The 16138-nt window shown below is 36.7% G+C and overlaps 3 protein-coding genes and 1 pseudogene across 9 annotated transcripts; 1 reads left to right on the top strand and 3 right to left on the bottom strand.

Annotated features, from left to right (window-relative positions):
• Positions 1–501: 501 nt before the first annotated feature.
• Positions 502–3115, top strand: LOC147500265 (pentatricopeptide repeat-containing protein At5g27110 pseudogene; annotated as a pseudogene). The gene has a single exon (XR_015196274.1). The product of XR_015196274.1 is annotated as a pentatricopeptide repeat-containing protein At5g27110 pseudogene (transcript).
• On the bottom strand, positions 3077–5837 carry LOC147500264 (Tetratricopeptide repeat (TPR)-like superfamily protein). The gene has a single exon (XM_086561944.1). It carries the CDS (start codon positions 5835–5837, stop codon positions 3753–3755), a length of 2085 nt encoding a protein of 694 aa, XP_086418070.1. The 3' UTR covers positions 3077–3752.
• Positions 5838–6621: 784 nt separating this feature from the next.
• LOC147500263 (uncharacterized protein At4g14342) lies at positions 6622–11407 on the bottom strand. 6 transcript variants are annotated; one of them, XM_086561945.1, is made up of 5 exons: positions 11251–11374; positions 8797–8868; positions 8558–8651; positions 8354–8477; positions 6622–6940 (listed from the first exon to the last, which is right to left on the bottom strand). In XM_086561945.1, exons 3-5 carry the CDS (start codon positions 8647–8649, stop codon positions 6893–6895), a joined length of 264 nt encoding a protein of 87 aa, XP_086418071.1. In that variant the 5' UTR covers positions 8650–8651; positions 8797–8868; positions 11251–11374; the 3' UTR covers positions 6622–6892. The 6 variants fall into 6 exon arrangements, with proteins under 6 accessions (XP_086418071.1, XP_086418075.1, XP_086418073.1 ...); XM_086561949.1 differs by having other exon boundaries at positions 8558–8654; positions 11251–11313; XM_086561947.1 differs by lacking the exon at positions 11251–11374 and adding an exon at positions 10290–10417.
• A 629-nt stretch (positions 11408–12036) lies between these two features.
• Positions 12037–15975, bottom strand: LOC147500262 (uncharacterized). The gene is made up of 8 exons (XM_086561943.1): positions 15345–15975; positions 14741–15258; positions 13255–13305; positions 13052–13159; positions 12827–12922; positions 12644–12742; positions 12503–12562; positions 12037–12387 (listed from the first exon to the last, which is right to left on the bottom strand). The coding sequence occupies exons 1-8, from the start codon at positions 15859–15861 to the stop codon at positions 12322–12324; spliced, it is 1515 nt and encodes a 504-aa protein (XP_086418069.1). The 5' UTR covers positions 15862–15975; the 3' UTR covers positions 12037–12321.
• Between the last annotated feature and the right edge of the window lie 163 nt (positions 15976–16138).

The following is a 16138-nucleotide window of genomic DNA, read 5'->3' as shown; positions in this document are numbered from 1 at the left end:
CAGGGAATCTCCCTTTAGTTAGCCCCAATGAGTCCTTAAAAGAGATTTTTTATATAAAAGATGCCTATTTTATATCTTAAGGCCATGCAAATTATTACCAAATGGGCCAAAACCCAACCGAGAGTCCAAACACACATTTTGAACCATGGACCAAAAATATCTATATATATATATAAAGATGCCCGGCACAGGCGGGCTATATCCAAACATAATATAGAACCCTTTTTTCCGATATATATATCGAATTTCCGATATGAAACTTTATATCGCCCGATATAATCAGATGAGGCCGTTGACTTTTTTACCATTTTAAAATATAAATTATTTCCAATATATTTCCAATATATATCCGATATTTCGATATTATATTTCCGATATATCCCATATTTCCGATATTTTAAATAGTTTTGGGCCAAAAAAAATGGATATATCCGAAATATCCGAGTCCAAACACACATATTTCATCGATATCGATATTTTGGGCCTTGTTTTGAACAACGAAGAACGATGTACTCCCCAGCTATTGGCAATTTTATTGATCTGATGCAATTTGATGGAGACACAAAGGCTAATTTATTTGTTAAAAACATGCATCACCTCAAAATCATTGAAACAAGGAAAACTTGTGCACCAAAAAATAGTCACACTTGACCTGCAAAACAACATTTCCTTGTGCAAACAACTTATAAATTTCTACTTCACTTGCCATTTATTTGAATCTGCACGGCTAGTTTTTCAAACTATAGAAAACCCATATGATATTTCATTATGGAATGGCCTTATATCAGCTTATACTAAGCACCACATGTACAACGAAGCTTTAACTCTCTTTGACAAGTTGAAAATTTTCCCATACCTTAAACCTGATAATTTTACTTACCCAAGTGTTTTAAAGGCATGTAGTGCATTGGGTAATGCACAAGAAGGGAAGAAGATTCATACCCAAGTTATTAAATCGGGGTTCGATTTCGATGTTGTGGTTGTAAATGCTATTGTTGGCATGTATGCAAAATGCAATTTATTTGATTTGGCAATCTGTTTGTTCAATGAAATGCCTGAGAAAGATGTGACATCTTGGAATACTGTGCTATCTTGTTATTATCAAGATGAGCAACCTGAGAAAGTATTGGACATGTTTGAAAGGATGAAGAGTTTGGGGTTTGAGCCTGATTCAATGACTTTTACGACTGTTTTTTCTGCGTGTACTAAACTTTCGGAGTTGGATAGAGGGAGGAAAATTCATGAGGATCTGGTGAGAAGTGGATTTGTTTTGGATGGATATATTAGCTCTGCTCTTGTTGACATGTATGGAAAATGTGGTTATTTGGATATGGCAAGAGCTGTTTTCGAGCAGATTCCTAGAAAGGATGTAGTGTCGTGGACTTCCATGATCTCTGGGTACAGTTTGAAAGGCGATAGCTATTCATGTGTTAAGCTATTTCGGAGAATGAACGAGGAAGGAGTGAGACCCACGTTGACTACTCTAACTAGCTTGTTAACAGCTTGTTCTAGAACAGCTAATCTACAAGAAGGGAAGTTTATACATGGGTACATTGTAAGAAACCGAATAGAACCTGATATTTTCATCTATAGCGCACTTATTGATCTTTACTTCAAATGTGGAAGTGCTGACTTGGCTGAACATATCTTTAAACGTATGCCCAAGACTCATGTTGTAGCTTGGAATGTGATGATCTCAGGGTATGTGATGGTAGGTTGTTACTTTGAGGCTATGCACATCTTCAGGGACATGAAAGACGGTAATGTGAGGCCCAACGCAGTTACATTCATTAGTGTCTTACCAGCTTGTTCACAACTAGCAGCTCTAGAGCAGGGTAGAGAAATTCACTACCTAGTCATTGAAAATAGACTGGAAAATAATGAGATTGTTATGGGTGCACTACAAGATATGTATGCAAAATGTGGTGATATGGTGGAAGCTCGTCGTGTTTTTGATCAGTTACCGGAAAGGAGCTTTGTGTCATGGACTTCCATGATCACAGCTTATGGGTCACATGGTCAAGCTTTAGAAGCTTTGGAGTTATTCCATAAGATGGAACAGTCCAAGGCGAAGCCAGATGGGGTTACTTTCCTTGCTGTAATGTCTGCATGTAGCCACGGGGGTCTGGTGGACCAAGGGTGTCATTATTTCAATGTCATGACAAGCAAGTATGGGATTAAACCCACATTGGAACATTACTCATGCTTGGTTGATCTTCTCGGGCGTGCTGGAAGACTGAGTGAAGCTTATGGTATCCTACAAAGTAATCCTGCCATTAAAGAAGTTGTTGGGTCGCTTAGCGCGTTGCTTTCTGCGTGCAATATGCACAAGAATGTATACTTGGGAGAAGAAATAGCAAGATTGCTTATGAAGAAGGATCCTGATGATCCAGTCACTTATATAGTTCTATCCAACTTGTACGCTTCTGTTGGGAAATGGGGTGATGTACGCAAAACTAGACTAAAGATGAAAGAGCTAGGGTTGAAGATAAACCCTGGTTGTAGCTGGATCGAAGTTGACAAGAGACTAAACTCATTCTTTGTTGAAGATAAATCACACCCTGAGGTAGAACTGATACATGAATGTCTAGCAAATATTATCAGACATGGATGAGGAGGAACTGCTGTCATACCAGGAAAAGGAGCAGACACAAAGTTAATTTTCTACTGAACACCTCCACATTCATTGTACTCCGCAGTCTCTGAATTGCTGGTTGCATTAGGCCATTAGGGTATTACAGTAAAGTAGCCTCTTTACCTGTAAATTAAATTCTCCCGTCAAAGAAATGTGTGGATCTGGAGAGGAAGCAGACTCAGGACCTTAAGCATCGCCACATGTAATGTTTGCCTAATCGGATCAAGTTGATCAGGAAAAGAGATATACAAGTACTTTTAGGTTTGTGAGCTGTGATAATTGTAGATAATCTTGGTTGTAGGTAGCTGATTGCAGTGAGTTGTCAGACCAAATGTTTGCGCTTGTAATTCAGATGTTTGGTCTAAATTTCTTGTGTTTATTCTTCTTTACCTAGATGGTGAGGGTCCAAGAGTGGTAACCACAGTTGCACATACAACAATGTAATACTTAATTTAATCCTGTATTTTTTTTATTGATTCATTTCAAATAAGTAACACATGCTCTCATTATATCCCAAATACATGTTATGTACAAGTACATTTTAAGATAAAGACTGTTTGTATTGTGATCATACTGACATATCATGTATTGCAACTCATTTGGGTGGGATACTGGATACAAGCCTGACTAGTAGACAGCTGAGAAATCATAAACAACCACAGTTTGCTCTTCGGTATATTAAATCAAATGGGCACTCTTATTGCAATTGCACCGTATAGTATGATTCCTGAGCAGGATTATAGATTTTTGACAAGTCACTGTTGTCCCAAGGAAAGCTGAACCTGATGATGATTCATGGAAAGAAGTTGACAGTTAAGCTTGGAAAGTAGCTCCCAAGATAGTCCCCATTTGAATGCCATGGAAGTATGGAACTCGCTCATCTGCAAGCTTTGTACCAACAGTAGGTTTTATGCACCATATGAGCCGAAGGCTGACGAGCCATTGGAGCTGAATTTCGTGAAATGTATCTTACTTTTCAAACTCGCCAGTACCGTGGGGAGGTTTCTGCACCTGCTCATCTTCAAGTGCTGTACCAAAGGGAGGTTTTCTGCAGCATACCAGGCAAAGGCTCATGCGCCACTGGGTTTGAACGCAGTGACATGGATCTCACTTCTACTCACCAGTAGTCCCCACAAGAGCATTTCCCATCCTTGAAATGGTGAAATCTGCTAACGTCCCTCACAATTATCTCCCTCCCAACAATCTTGGATATTAATTTTGTTGCTATGTGGCAGTCCACACATACCCGGAGATTCTTTGTAATTCTTAGGGTTGTTCCAGAAGGAGTGCTAATGATGCCAAACGCTATAGCCAGCCGTTCACTGTGGGTGCACAATATGTTTCTCTTTTGCTCCTCTTCAACATCATGAAGCACATCCTCTGTGTTTGGTACATATCCTTCCCGCTCCATTTGCTCCAACAGAACTTCCAGAGCCTTGTGTATTCTATCGTAGTCAGGGTGGGACTTATCTCCTGACACAAAAGCATGTACCTCGCCTTTAACTTCTATCCAACTACAAGCTGGTTTCTTTCTCATCCCTTTATATTTCATAGCTACTCTCATACTCGCTGCATCTTTCCATCTGAAAGCAGCAGAATATACATTTGACATAAGAACGTAGACCCCCATATTCTCAGGATCCACCTTAAATATATTCTCAGCCACCTTTTCAGCCAGTTCAGTATTTTTGTGAACTCTGCAAGAAGATAACAATGCTAACCAAACACTCCCTGTCGGTTCAATATGCATGCTACTGATGAATTTGTAGGCTTCTTCCAACCTTCCTGCTCGGCCAAGAAGGTCTGCTACTGCAGCATAATGCTCCAAACCAGGAGAAATGGCATAATCCTGTATCATGCTATTGAAAAGCTTCTGAGCTTCATCTATCAGTCCAGCATGACTACAAGCAGTCAAAATAGCGACAAATGCCACATAATTAGGTCTCACACCCACCACCTCCATCTGCTGGAACAAGTGGAGGGCATCCTGCGCATGCCCATGCAGAGCATATCCCATTATCATGGCAGTCCATGACACCATATCAGACGATCCCATCCTATTAAATACTGACCTAGCAATCTGAACATACCCACACTTGGCGTACATGTCTACGAGCGAGCTAGCAATGAACACATTATCGTCAAAATTATTCCTAATTATGTACCCATGTAGCTGCTTCCCCAGATGCAGTGTTGTCAAGTGAGCACAAGCTGGCATGAGACTTGAGAAAGTAACATGCCTAGGCTTGATATTTGCCATCAACATTTGACGAAACAACTTCAGCCCCTCATCAAACAATCCATTCTGCACAGAAGCTGCTATAACAGAGTTCCACGAGATTGCATCACGGTAAGGTAAGAGACTGAAAATTTGACGGGAGTCATCCACCCTACTGCAATTTGCATACATATCAATCAAACTACTCCCAATAAAAACATCCGAATCAAACCCATGCCGTATGGTGTAACCATGTATCTCCTTTCCTTTAGAAACATCAACATACTCTGCAAATATAGGAAGGACACTAGACAAAGTGAAGGCATCAGGTTTCAAATCAGCCATCCCCATCTCCCTAATCATCACTAAAGCTTTTTCATACATCCCATTCTGTGCATTACCAGCTACAATAGTATTCCACGACACAATATCCCTCTGGGGCATCGTACCAAACACTTTTTTCACACTTTCCATGGAAACAACATTTGAGAAACGAGAGCTGGTCCCACCATTACTTACTTCCTTCCCCTGCAATTTGCAATACATATTCATAAGTGCATTACCAGTATAAAGATCAAAATCCATACCAAGTTGAATAACAAGTCCATGTATAGATTCCCCAAGCTTGAAATCCATAAGCGAAGTAGAAGACTTAAGTAGAGAAGGAAATGTATTATGATCAGGATACTTCCCTTGATTTCTCATTTGAACGAAACTGAGTAAAGAGTTGTTAAAAAGACCAAGTGAAGTATAACATCTAATAATTGATTTCCATGCAATAGTGCAAGGTGAAGTGAAGTTATTGAAAATGAGTAGGGACTCGGGTAAGTAGCCTAGGTTTGAGTAAATGGATACAAGTGAAACCATTGAAGTGTATGATGGATTGGTTTTGAGGATTTGTGCATGGAGTTGGTTTGCTTGGGATTTTGATTTTATTTTTTTGGGTTTTGAAAGGAAGGATTTTATTATTGGACTGACACTCATTTTTTTTTTCCCTCTTCTTCAATTTTTAACATTTAAACATGTCTGTGCCCACTAGTGCCTCTTACTCAACCTCAAGCTGTTCTTGGTGCTTCTCTTGTTTCTTGTTTTTGTAATGAATCTTTAAGAATGAATGCTAATGTCTTTAGTTACAATTGTCCATATGCTCTCTTGAAGATTCAAAATAATTTACTATGTTATCAAAAGTTCATGTATCTGTATTATCTATTCTAACAGATAAAACAAACAACCCTCTTATTGTAACTGTTTTTGGTTCAACGAGTTTGGTACAAAAAAAAATATGGCTTATTGATAATGAACTCTAGAGTCTAGACATATTTTCTCAACCGACATCGCACCTTTTCACACAGCGCACTGTTTCCATTTTTTCTTAAACCTATTAAAACAGATTTTGAGGATCAGGGAGTTTAAACACCCATATAGCATGAGCGTTGGACTTGCTGTAACGGCGTACAACTTACTAATCCAATGCAAGGCCACCTCTTGAAAAGTAGAGCTTCCCATGGCACGCATGGCAAATATGATCTCATCTAAACTGGTTAACATAATCGGCAAACAGCTCTTAGCCGAGTTGGTTAGAGCGCATCACACCCATGTGTTCATAGAGCACAATATGATACAATTTGCACCTTATTTACAACTCAGTCTTCTAGAGTTTAGGGTATTAATTATTTTAACAATATCGAAATCAGATCGATATAGGATTCATATTAGCCAGACCATCAATTTTCAATTTCGTAACAACAATAAATAGAGCTATAGGATCTCCAAGAAGATGAATAATAATTAAACAAGCAATTCCATGAAAGAAATCAAACAGATGGCAAGAAAAATTACAAATAGTGTCTTCGTAATTGATTCGGCACATAAGATTGGCTTATCTTTATAGGAAAGCATTCCAAACTTAATCAGAAGTTCATAATCTGAAATGGGCTTAACATATCAAATACATTAGACATTAGTTCCACAGAATCCCTGACAATTCTATCCATCAATGGTACAAGCTATACGTTGATGTTAGGATCAGAGGCAAGTTTTCAATCTTCCTCTTTTTCTGGCGGGAGACCACAAGGCATCAACATTTTCTGCAAAAATATAACAAGAACACAAGAAGTTTGAAGTTATTTTATAACAATGCCAAACCATTATGAGCTACAATAGAGAAAACTAGAGCAATAAGAGTTGAATGTATTAGAAGATTGCACAGACAATTAAGTTAATATGAAACAAACATATTTTTAAAAAGATTATATAACACACTCAAAATTCAGATATGGGTACTGAGTTTAAATAACACCAACAAGACTATTAAGTAGTTATAGTCTACGCATCTTAAATCATGGCAAGCAATTTATGATTGGTCATTGGTCTAACAAATGCAAATGGTTCCTCAAACAATCTATACAATAGCAGCTCCACTGAAAGAAACAAAGGATGGTAAGAGAAGTTATTCGTATTATCAGATGTTATGAATCCATAAAGAAATACTCAAATGGGTGGAATTCTTATATTCATCATGGCTTTGAATCGACAGTGAATCCTATTTAGCTATTTCTACAGCCAAAGTATCTAGTAAGATCAACACCATACCCACGAATAGCTACTTTTTCCACATCCATCAAACACCTTCTCGTGTGAAAGGATTCCAAACTGCTGCCTTTAGCTGCACTTAGATTAACCCAGATGTTTCTTTTAAAATTCTTACCTTCTTTCCTTTTTGCACGAACTTCCAATCAATCACCTACACGTCTAATTCTAGTTCCACATTTTTATTAGCAGAATCTGCTGATACACAGCCTACACTTAACATTTTATATCAGCAATTTATGTGCAGTTTAATCGGCTGATCTAAAGTATGACGAGACAACAACATGCTTTACAGATGTTTTTCTCATTTAAGCAGAAGACCGCATTTAACTGTTCATGTCTTCCTGATAATGAGTTAAACATGGGAAAGGAAGGGTTAGGGACAAGTCAGCCGCTCAACTTCCTTAATAAAAACCAGCATATCAAGACCTAGTAATAATCCTGCATCATATTCAGTAAACAACCTCATTCTTTTTGCTAGGCCTCTCTCTCTCTCTCTCTCATCGGGTGTTTGCTCAAGAAAATATAAAAGTACCATAAACATGTGATTATAAAGTAAGCACTAAGGCCCCATTTTGCATTGCTTAATTTCTATAGCGCTGTTTTCTTTGATTTGACAGCCTAAAACTAGTTGTACAGTCCTCATGCTTTACTTTAATCATTTACATAAGCAGTAAGGAAAAAGGGGATTCGAAAAGGGATTCCTACTTCAACAAAACCACATTTTAGACAACAATCTAGACATTTGATTTAGTTCAAAACAATGGAACCGGAAAGTAAGCTAGAAATTAAACAAAAAACTCTTCATTAGGAAAAGCAGTGCCAAATGGGACCTAAACCAAAACAAACTAAAAATTACTTGCACAAAATAAAACAGTGGAAATTATTGGGCGAAAAATCGTAAAGCATACCTGCATAAAATTGTAGCGCTCTCTTCCAATGGATTCATTTTCAGCAAGGGCAAAAAAAGCAAGCATAGGATAATGACCAACATACGATGCATAACTATCTCGCTGGATGTTCACTGCCCATTCACTATACATCCAAACATACATACATCAATTCAAAACTTCCAAACAAATTCTTAAACGCAATTCAAAGAGATGGAAACTTACAATCTATTCAAATCAGCGTGACCTGTCCCAACATACTTAGCTTGAAGATGCTCAAGCTGTGAATTGATATTAAACCTGTCGCTGGCCTGCATATCTGCTACACTCCAAAAAAGAGGTGTGAGCTTAAAAACTACACTAGAAAGGAATACAATGTTTTAGCTATTGAATTAACTATATGCAATAAAAACATGATTTAAACTACTATTAATCACAGTTAAAGAGGAGGAGTGGACGGGCACCTTGAGCTTTCGCCTTTTAGTTGCTGATTGGTGAAGTAGAAAATTATGGGCAGCCTATTTTACATAGGTCCACTATGGAAAGAAAAGGAAAAGTAATGGAATGGAAACAGTTTCAGAATAGTGTCTGTTTGGTAAACTGTGGAATGAAAAGTAAAACTGGGGAAAAATATAATCCAGTTTGTTATGCAAAAACTGTGGAAAAGAAATGAAAGTTGGAAACAAAATATTTCATCCATATTACTTATCATTTTTCTCAAAACTCATAGATTCTGAAAAAAATAAAATAATAATATTAAAAAATTGGCATAACCTTTCCTATTTTTGCAGATATATGACACTTTAGCATATAGAAAAAAAAATGGCATAAACTACCCTATTTTATCAACATAGAGTATAAACTTGTATGACACCTGCAAACTCATATTAATATTATCTAAAAATAACAATAGAGACCTCCCACAAACATGTAACCATTGTGCATTCACTAAAGCAACAATGCAAAGCTACTATAATCCTCAAAACATCCAAATCGCTTAATGAATACAAAACACCACAAAAGAGTAGACACTTCCACCATAAAAAGAAAAAGAACAACATCAAAACATACCCAAAGTGTATCTAAAACAGCCACAAAAGTCTAAGAACTCATCCACTCAATTATCAAAAGCTTCTTTAATAATCAACTAGCATGCTTATTAGTACTCATCTTGAGAAAAAACATTTTCAAGTTTTCAACACCATCCTTTGAAAACAACTCCATAGCCTCAATCTTTTGTTCCTCATCCAACACATCAATTTCATCAATGGAAAAACAAATCTGGACCCATAGAATCTGCCATAAAATCTGCACTTCAACCCACTCCAACAACCTAGGTATTAGCTTACCTTTACAAGTCTTCCTTTTCGGGTTTGCCTTCCGACATAAAAAAACATATACAACTTGGTAGTCATATTCACAAAAGCAAATGATAATTTGTAACACTTTTGTAACTGCATGTCACGCCACAATTTTCAAAAATAATAATCAAACGGGCATCGTATTGTAAAGGAAAATACTCTCAATCGGTTCAACATATATATAATCAAGAAAATAATCATGGTTAACCACACTACTGAAACAATCCTAGCTTTCTCTCTATAAGTTGGTTTGACACAAATCCAAATGGGTCAGAAACTACACTCCAAGCTCTACAACATTTGTTCACACCCAAAAACCAGATTCCAACTCATAAATTCACTTAACCTGACTTTACAAAAGGTTGTCTGGAAAAATCCTGGTTGACCTTTTGGCATTAAAACTATCGCAACTTTATTTGTATAACTTGGATTAGTACAAGGTAAATTGGGTATGAAACTACACTAAATTTTCTACAACTAATTTCCAGACCATGCAAGCAGGTTCCCAACAGAAAATGCACAGAATGCCACCAAACACAGAACTCTGTCAGAAAAATTCTAGCTGACCTTTTTGTACTAAAACAGTCGTAACTTACTGTGCAGGTATCGAAACGAGATGAATCCAACTGTATTGGAAAGCAGACTCGCAGATCTATAACTCTTATTCACGCCCCGAGACCTAATTCCCAAGCACAATTTTTCAGGACTCTTCTGAACCGACCCCAGAAACTAAACCAAGAAAAACTGCTTACATATTACATTATCTTTTCATCTTTCTACACATGTTATGCCGAATATGAAAGCATCATAAGATAAAAATGAATCTTACGCATTGTTAACATAATCAAAATAACTAAGCATTCTCTCTTAGCTTCTTCTTACTTCACTCCGTTTAGAGCAAATCAAGAGAGGGAGAGAATATTACTAAAATCATACATACAAGGAAAGAATACTTACTAAGAGTTAAATTTTGAATATTCAAAACTCAAATGAAATCAATTCTTACATGTATATGAACATATTTATTGGAATAAAGTATTCTTACTAACCATTTAAAATAAATAAATAAGGTGGTAAAAAAAATGGAGGTGCTCCACTACAATAACACTAACAAAACTTTTTCAAACAAATATACTTACCTTAATTGCATCTGCCCATATAGTATAGAAAAAACAAAAGCTAGTAACTTTTTCTGATGGATCAAAACCACAAAAAGAAGTAGCCATGCATTGTCCCACTTGGCTACACAACCAATATACTAAAGAAATGACATTCACACCATAATCCATTTCATCCAATTAGTGATGATGTTGTCAAACAATCTATATCCAAATTAATTAGTCTTCTAATTCCTCATCAAATTTAAAGGTCTGCCATAGTTAGCCAATTAGCCTTAGCCATTACCCCATACTGTTCATAATGAAATTTCCTTTAATCATATTTTTCAGTAACAAGCTTTAAACAAGAACTTTCCGGTTGTAGTATGTACAGAGATGGACAGATTAGCCAAAAAATATGCTTATTCCATAAGAGAATGAGAGGGGAAGAAGACAATACCTGAGGTAGAGTTTGAGAGAATGAGAGCTGAAGATTGAAGAGTGAGATAGTTGTCAAAGATGAAGAAGAAGGGGTGAAACTTTTCGGGTTATATATATAGAAGAATCTGCGCACATCCTTAATGCACCCAGTTAAATTCAGCCAGATATGTTCAATTTCACAAACCAGCCCAACCCTAATGTTTATCTTCTATAAAGCCCAGCCCGGCCCACCTAATTCGAGTGAAATAAACCAGATTCATAAGTTTTTTCCCATCGCCGTTTTCAAGCAAAAAAATTTGGGCGTTTGCAATGGCCAAATATGTTTTGGCTTAGTTGCTTCCTTCAAATTTGAGATAGTGACGCCATATGTTCAAAAGTTGCTCGGAGTGAAAGATTAAACGGACAAATAATCCATTCCGCAGAATGCTAAATGTGAATTTGTGAGTTGCGATGAAACTATGCACTGAAGGACACTTTTGGATTTATACCTTGGTTCCACGAAGGAATAGCAAGTATCAATAACAAGGGGATAGACATGTGCATAATGAACCAATACCAATGAATATGGCACAAATCTTTAAATAATTAAAGATAAAATAAAAAATTGTCTGATAATATGATTGATCAAATTTGAGCCAAGGTAATGTATTCTATAGTCTGTACACGATTGTTCAATTCCACCAACGAAAACCATATCATGTATATTATCCCCAAAAACTTCTATCTATTTTTTCACAATTCCCCATCATTGCATCTTCTCATTGACGAAATATTCACCACAATTTTACAGTATAAATCAACTGTGTTTAGAAAGACAAACCTTTCATTATAAAGAACATCGATTCACATGTGCAAGCTTTAGCAAGCAAGACAAAATTTTCATTATGAAGTGTTGACATCATCAGGAAAATAACGTTAAAGTACAAGAAAAATAAATTAAACCTCCAAAGGGTAGACAAATGATAATTCGGGAAATTCAATTTTCCTTCATTAGAAACCTATTTGAGTCTCAAGAAGTAATGGCGGCCTCTCCGACTTCAAATGGCTGAGAACATCAAATGCCGAGGATTAGCAGATATGCAAATACCCATTACAGCAAGTATGATTCCACAACAGTCCTTCCAAACTTCTCTTGCACATCTTTGGGAGTTTCAATCTGGATAAGCGAAGATGATAAAACCACAAAGGAGTCCAACATAAGCAACCATACAAGAAACCATTATAAACTCAAGAGTGAATTAGAATGTTATTAGTAATTTGCTCCTACTCACCGCATTCAAAGCTTTAAAAACAGCCTTAACTGTGTTGAGAGGGTTCCTTGAACCAATAACCTACAAAAGATGACAGAGGTTAAAGACTCATAGACCAAGCGATCACCGACATACAGTAGGGTCTATCTTCTATTCTGTTACCTTAGACTTGATGTTTTTGAAACCAGCTAACTTAAGGATGCATTTGACAGTTTTGCCTGCTATCATCCCTGTTCTTGTTGAGGCAGGCCAGAGGTATACCTGAACAAGTACAGAAATTGAGTATCAAAGGAATTAAAGAGCCACAAGGGGAGAAAATGGCAGAAATGAGCTAGATATGTGGACCTTGGTCTTCTTATAATTTGATTGTACTGCATGAGCAATTGTGTGCTCCTCATGTAGTTCTACATAATGTAGATTCTGAAAGCATTTCACACGAGCCTGTGAAGTGGAATACCAATTAAAACTGACAGCACAAAACCATATGACATTGCATACCTATTACTGACAAAGAACACATAAAATACTTAACCAGATCTAGTATGTAGCGAAAGAACCTATTACACATACCTTTTGAAGGGCAATGGGAACTTTTGGACCTTTTGCTCTTGCAAAACCCACAACTCCATGTAAGTTCCCACAAGCTACCAGAGCAGTGAAGCTAGCCACTTGCCCACCCTAATATGTGCACGGAGAATACCAAGTCATGAGAAAAGGTTTAATCAAATAACTGACAGAACAGGAAAAGGAGGTGGGTGGTGGGAAGTCATTACCTTTGTAACTTTACATGTGCGGTTGACAGTAATTAACCGCTCCTTAAAACCCTGCCATTACAAGAAGATCAATACATTACAATGAGCAAAGAATTGGAATGAATATGAAATCCAGAAAGGACAGTACCGATCCGGGGAAAAAAAGGAAAATTAGGAAGGAGAACCGAGTAAGACTGAAGGTTGCCAAACCCATGGGCCTAAGTTTAACAAGAGAGATCTTTTGCATATTAAGGAGTCTGAAAGCAAATTGCAGAAATTAAAAAGGTGCAGATAATGATTATGATAACTTGAACTTAAAGGGGGAGTTCAGCTTGTTTCCAGATAATTACGCATACTGACTATAATCAGTCAGTAACTAGCAAGTACTTAGAGTTTCACATCTGACTAGACCATAGATCACAAGTCTCAAATATTCACATCGTCGCGTCGTAAGGAGGAAAGTTTAGGAAATTATTGTTTACCCTCCTCTTATATGCAAATATTATGCATCTATGCTGGAATTCGTCAAAACATTAGCCGTAATGCCCCTATTTCTTTAATTATCAATACACTAATTCTCAATGAACACGCAATCCAAAATGCTTAAATGACAAATGCACCCAGATTTTGTGAGACCAAAGAGTGCAGAACTAACTTTTAATATAAACATACGATTTTCACTATCTTTGTCGATGGATCTAAAGTCAATATTCATTAGACGTTTGGACCCTTTTTCTTATTAGTATAACTGATCAAAAGTGCAATTCACTGTATGCCTGAAGAAACATTATCGTGGAAATTTTGAATCACTTTCAAAAGGTCAAACTTAATCACAGCTTAACATTTCTCAAAGTACTCAAGAGGGAAACCATCCTGCCACAACACCCTATCACCATCCCAATTCCTTACAGTTTATTTCTTGTGAGTCTGTATGACTATAACAATTGTACCCCTAGTTTAAACTACTCCCTTACTCTGGACTGTCCAAAATTAGTCCTGGAATCCTGAGACTGGGTATATGATCTCCTGACTCACTATGCATTCCTTGCTGACCTACATATTGCAATATGTTCTGGGACAAAAATTTAGCCCTTCTACTGGTGTTTTCTATACTAAAATGTAAGTTTCAAATGATACAAATCTGCTGCAAATGTTATTTCATACTAAACCTTAGACCATCCCGGTCAGCCATATGTTTACATCTTTTGTGTCTAGCTATATACCGTCCCCTTGACTATCTCTAGTAAGGAAGGATTAAAAAATATAAGAAAACATTAGAAATACATGGTTATGTATATTTCCACGAATCGTAATTATGCTGATTCTTTATGAACTTTCAACTCACGTGACCTCATAACTCAAGAGATCAAAGTTGCGTTGGTTTACACCTAGAACATCAACCGCAACTTAATATAAGTATGTATCAGAACGAAAGAAAGGCATACCAGAAAACTAAATAAATAAATGGAAGACAAAATACCCACAACAGAAAGACGTGCACACTTACTTTTCTGTAAAGTGGGCGTGTGTTTGCCTCTGTCAAAGCGTTTCTCTCGTCAGCAAGATCCTTAATCTCTTCCTCTAGAGCCCTACCCTTCCTTCCAAACGTGTGATCCAGTAGAGCCAGCTTATCTTCAAGGTTCTTATCAATGGCACTAAGCTTCTCAAGCAGCTCCGCATCCTTATCATCTTCAAAGTCACCCTCATCGTCGCCGTCATCATCAACTCCTCGCATAAGGTCAAATTCTTCCTTATCCTCTTCAACATCCTTGACCGAAGGACTGTCTTCTTCACGTTCAATAATTCCATAATTCTCCTGATTATTAGGATCATACTTTTCCTTCCACTGCACTACTTTCAAGGCTCTATGTAACTTCTGTTGAAGCATAAACTTTTCCTTTCCAGTGGCTCCTCTCAAACGATTCATCATTTCTCCAATAACCTTATACTCTAACGGAATCTTCAAATGCATTTCCTCAAATTTGTTAATAGTTACCATACATTTATATGCTTCCTCAAAAGTTTCTGTCAATCAAATAACTAACATAAATGAAAAACAAGTAATTATAATAAATAAATAAAAACACAATACTAAAAAAAAAACACAATACCAGCATTAGTAAAGTTGCGAACCAAATCTTCGTGACGTTGACACTTTTTGTCATGCAATTCAGCACGTTTCCGAATAGCATCTTCAGTAAACCTATCATCATCTTCATCAGTTTCATCATCAGTAGGTATTTCCAAATCCCAATCACGTACATTATTGTTATTTGTGTTCCTTCCCATTTTATCCTTATTTATTTTCCTTTCCATTTTCAAAACTTTTTCAATTAACGGGTGGACACCTGAAAAATTTTCATCGTCTTTATTATCATTAGGTATAGGAAGACCAGCTTTTTCTCTTTCTTTTTGTTTCTTTCTTTCCAATTCTGCTCTTATTTTTCGTATTAATTCTGTTGATTCTGTTGATATACAGAAATCACGTGACTGCTGATGATTGAAATGAGAATGGGTTTCCGGGGTTTGGAATAAAATGTTGTGAGTTTTTGGGAGATGAATTAGATGGCTTCTTTGAACAAGTACACGTGTCCATGCTCCTCTCAATTTTGAGAGTGTTGATGCCATTTTTTTTTTTTTTTTTTTTTTTTTGTTTACAGTGGAGAAGGTTTAGCTAGGGTTTCCATTTCACTGTGTTCATAGAAACTGAGAAGTGAGCAAGTGTGAAATTTGTTGATAAATGTCGAAATTACGTGACATTCTGATATATATGGTATTATACCGATATCTCGTTTTCGACCATGTTGAGAAAACCCATTAGAGCATTTCCCAATGCATATGAATATCAACGGGATCTAACAATATTACTAAATGGTCAAAAACCGAATATCAAGGTGACTATTTT

This window comes from Coptis chinensis, chromosome 5 (genome assembly GCF_015680905.1).
Source record: "Coptis chinensis isolate HL-2020 chromosome 5, ASM1568090v1, whole genome shotgun sequence".
Taxonomy (NCBI): Eukaryota; Viridiplantae; Streptophyta; class Magnoliopsida; order Ranunculales; family Ranunculaceae; genus Coptis; species Coptis chinensis.
This window is presented reverse-complemented; position numbering and strand designations above follow the sequence as displayed.